The 3,966-nt window shown below is 41.6% G+C and overlaps 2 protein-coding genes across 2 annotated transcripts; both read right to left on the minus strand.

Moving 5' to 3' along the window:
* Window positions 1-297: 297 nt before the first annotated feature.
* LOC108124998 (E3 ubiquitin-protein ligase RBX1-like) lies at window positions 298-690 on the minus strand. Its single transcript, XM_017240962.3, has one exon. It carries the CDS (start codon window positions 688-690, stop codon window positions 298-300), a length of 393 nt encoding a protein of 130 aa, XP_017096451.2.
* Window positions 691-1,345: 655 nt separating this feature from the next.
* LOC108125001 (E3 ubiquitin-protein ligase RBX1-like) lies at window positions 1,346-2,062 on the minus strand. Its single transcript, XM_017240966.3, has 2 exons — window positions 1,931-2,062; window positions 1,346-1,844 (listed from the first exon to the last, which is right to left on the minus strand). The coding sequence occupies exon 2, from the start codon at window positions 1,831-1,833 to the stop codon at window positions 1,444-1,446; it is 390 nt and encodes a 129-aa protein (XP_017096455.2). The 5' UTR covers window positions 1,834-1,844; window positions 1,931-2,062; the 3' UTR covers window positions 1,346-1,443.
* Between the last annotated feature and the right edge of the window lie 1,904 nt (window positions 2,063-3,966).

Genomic DNA, 3,966 nt, shown 5'->3' on the forward strand with positions numbered 1-3,966 from the left:
TAATATCGTCTGCAAAGGTATAAAAAGCATCCTCCTGCCTTTGGTTACACTACAATCTCCATCTTTTTTTTTCTGCAAAAACAAAAAGCCCACATAGCACATGGGAAGCACGTGGAAACTTCAAGGAATTTTGAAAAAGGAACATTTTTCTTCCCAAGAAAAATCTACCCCAAACAATAAGATAAAATAAAACAAAAGTAATAATTGTAGATAAACGGTCAAAACTTCATTAGAAACTTCATAATGTTACAATGATATTTTGAGAAAAAAAATGTCCACCGGTAGTGCATTGCAGATTCAGTGGCCATACTTCTGGAACTCCCAATGGCTGTTGTCTAAGGGACAAACTTGGCGCGTCTTCAGCCAACGAGTGATGCAGTGGAAGTGGAACGCATGGTTGCACGCTCCCCATGCCAGTGTGCACCCGTCAAAGGGTATTGGTCCGTTAGTGGCCTGGCACTCAATGCATAGCTCCATAATATGATTCCTGCAGATCGCGCAGTTATCGACGACGATGTCCCAGGCCCACAAAGCCACTGCGTTCCACTTCTTGACCTCGAAACGCTTAGGAGGAGCTCCACCTGCAGCCTGGGACGAGGTCCCCGGCTTGTCGTCCCCATCTTTCTTGTCGCCTCCTGTCCCTTGTCCGGATGCCTGCGGCTCCATAGGGTCATCTTGGTTGTTCTCCATTTTTTTAGGTTTGCGTTGAGATCCGGGGGTTTCGCTTTGAGTTAAATGTTTGAAAATAAAATAAAATAAAATAATAAACTATTTATCTGAAAGGAAAGTTTTTTTGGTTTTAAAATTTTATTCAAATACTTACTAAAGAAAGATTCCTAGAAGGTGCAGTCGTTGTGAGGTCTGCGTTCGAAATGGAATGTTACACGCGTTTCCTGTCAGGGGCTTAGTTTTTGAGTGACCCTACCTTCAAAACTCACTTAGTGCCTAAAAAAAAGATTTGACTTTATTCTTTACATAACACAAAGGTTATGTTTCATGGAAATGGATAGGTTACACATTTGTTTAAATGACTCTGTAGGCTTAGAACTAGTATGTATATTATTGTATCCTGCCTGATCAAGAATATATACACTTCGTGGGGTCGAAGATGTCTTCTTCACTCCGTTGCGCACTTTTGAGCAAATTAATAATACCGTATGCAATGGCATAAAAAGCTTCCATTTTGTTCTGCCTCTGGTTACACTTAAATTTAAAAATCTCCATTTTTTTCTACAAAAACAAAAAGACCACATTTTAGAAGTACATGGAAACTTCTAGAAATCTTGCAGAAAACTCTTCAAAAGAAAAATCTACTCCAAACAACAAGAAAAAATAATAGTATAAATTGTGGAAAAACGGTCAAAACTTCATTATAAACTGTATAATGTACATATTGATATTTTGATGCCAAAACTTTCACCGGGAGTGCTCTGCAGATGCAGTTTAGTGGCCATACTTCTGGAACTCCCACTGGCTGTTGTCCAATGGACAAACCTGGCGCGTCTTCAGCCAACGCGAGATGCAGTGGAAGTGGAAAGCATGGTTGCACGTTCCCCATGCCACTGTGCACCCGTCGTAGGGTATCGGTCCACTGTTGGCCTGACACTCAATGCATAGCTCCATAATATGATTCCTGCAGATCGCGCAGTTATCGACGACGATGTCCCAGGCCCACAGGGCCACTGCGTTCCACTTCTTGACCTCGAAACGCTTGGGAGGAGCTCCACCTGCAACCTGAGACGAGTTCTCCGACTTGTCGTCCCCATCCTTATTGCCTTCTGTCCCTTGTCCGGATGCCTGTGGCTCCATAGGATCATCTTGGTTGTTCTCCATGTTTTTTTTAGCTTTGCGTTGGAAATATTGAAATATATTAAAATAATACAAAATAAACTATTTTTCTGGAGGGGAGGACTTATTTTCAAATACTTACAAAAAGAGTTTCCTAGAAGGTGCAATCGCTGTGAGGTCTGCGTTTAAAATTGAATTTTACAGGCGTTTTCTATCAGGAGCTTAGTTTTTGAATGACCCTACCTTCAGGGCTCACTTAGTGCCCAAAAAAAAAAAAAAACACATTCAATTTCACAATTTTATCTTCAAAATATTCGAAACTTTCAATCTTTAAAATCACGAAAGTTCTGTAATTTCCGATTTTTTACTCAGGAGGTATTCTTGATTCACGGTCGGAGATGTCTCCTTCATTGCGTTGCACACTTTTTACCAAAGTTATGGTACCCTCGGCTAGGGTATATAAATATTTTCAAGACTACTAATCTGGAAAGCCCCCAAAGGGCAATTGTTTCCGTCCATTGAGACCATAGTCCCGATGCGCCCATAAAATGCACATACCCGAAATTGCTTTCTGGCCCTCAGTGGCAGTGGCAGTGGCAAGCGTTTTACATTTTTTAGAGAGCATCATTAAAATTAGAAGAAAAGCAAAAAAAGGGAGCATAAAAATAAGGACTAAGCCACAGAAACAGACAGCTGAATGGACGTTGAATGGACAATTTGAAAAGTTTTGGCCAAGGAAACTGCAGGCCAGGACAATGCGAGTGGTAAATTCAGGATGAGAAGTTTCCCTGAAAGCCCGGAGGGGGACGAAGGATTGTCAAAAGTTTTCCGGGGGAGCCTTACATCGTACTCTTTGTGCTCTGCAGTGGAGCTCTGTTCTACCCCTCCTCCTCCATAGAGTGCAAAAATTTTATTCATGACGGAAGCAATACTCAAAATTTCGTCTATTAATATCTGGGCAAGGGTTTTGTGGGGGTGCAGTACCGGCCCTGGGGTGGGGCACTCGTAGGGCTTTCCGGGTGCAGCTGTCAGACCATAGCTGGGTCCAACTTCTAGACTCAGAACGTATCCCAACATCTGTCCAAGTGTCAGTCCAACTGTCTGTTTGTCTAACACACACACACACACACTTTCGGTCGCTCCTCTAAACAAATGCGCATACAGATGTGGTCAGCATGAGCTGGTGCACTCGGAGAAATACCTAGCCACTTATACAACATAAAAGACACATATGCATATAAAATGGACAAATATTGGCCATTTAAACCAACCAATTTAATAGCCAATACGACTGATTTAGAACAAGGGGTTAGAACTTTCCGAATTTGGCATTTTATTTGTTTTATAGTGCAGGCCTATAGTCGGTACAGTCATCCCGGGTGCACATTGCCAACATAACCTCAAATTGCATTCCTAATTCCTTTTATACTCCATCTCATCCCGTGCCCCTACACCCTGCGAGGGCCCCGAGGGGTAGAACTTTCTGCAAAATGTGCAATTTCCGCTCGAAAGCCTGCCTGGCAGGCACACACACAATCTATCCCCGAAAATTCCTGAAAATATTCCGCAAAACAGAAATTTATTATAGCCATTTTATTATTTTGCGGGCTCACTTCATGTTGGCCCTAACATACGTCATATTATTGTCCAAAATGGAACGAAACGGAAGTCAGTCAGTCACTCATCCAGCCAGGTGAGATGCCACAAACACTTTCCATCTGCGGGTACAACTGCTGCATGTCCCTCATTGTTTTAATTCCATTTCTGATGTGGATGGGCTGGCTAGAGAAAAGCCAATATACAAATACTTCTTTAAATAGTATCATAGTTTAACATATTGAGCCCCCAGAAATTTTGACAAAAAATCTAGCCAGAGATATGGCTATCGGTGTGGGCCATATTGTGCTCCCCTATGATTTCTCGAGATTTCGAGGAGGACATCCAGAAAATTTGACAAAAAATCTCAAAAATAATTTGTTTCCAGATTTTGATGCAGATAGGTGCAGAATCGATCCACAAATCGTTTAAGGTATTCCGCATAAGGATCTGATAATAATTGGCAGAGATACGGCTATCTGTCTGCGCCATATTGAGCTCCCCTAAGATTTCTCGATGTTTTGAAGGGGGATATCCAGAAATTTTGACAAAAAATCTAAAAAATAATTTGTTTCTAGATTT

The sequence above is a fragment of the Drosophila bipectinata genome, chromosome 2R (assembly GCF_030179905.1).
Source record: "Drosophila bipectinata strain 14024-0381.07 chromosome 2R, DbipHiC1v2, whole genome shotgun sequence".
Lineage (NCBI taxonomy): Eukaryota > Metazoa > Arthropoda > Insecta > Diptera > Drosophilidae > Drosophila > Drosophila bipectinata.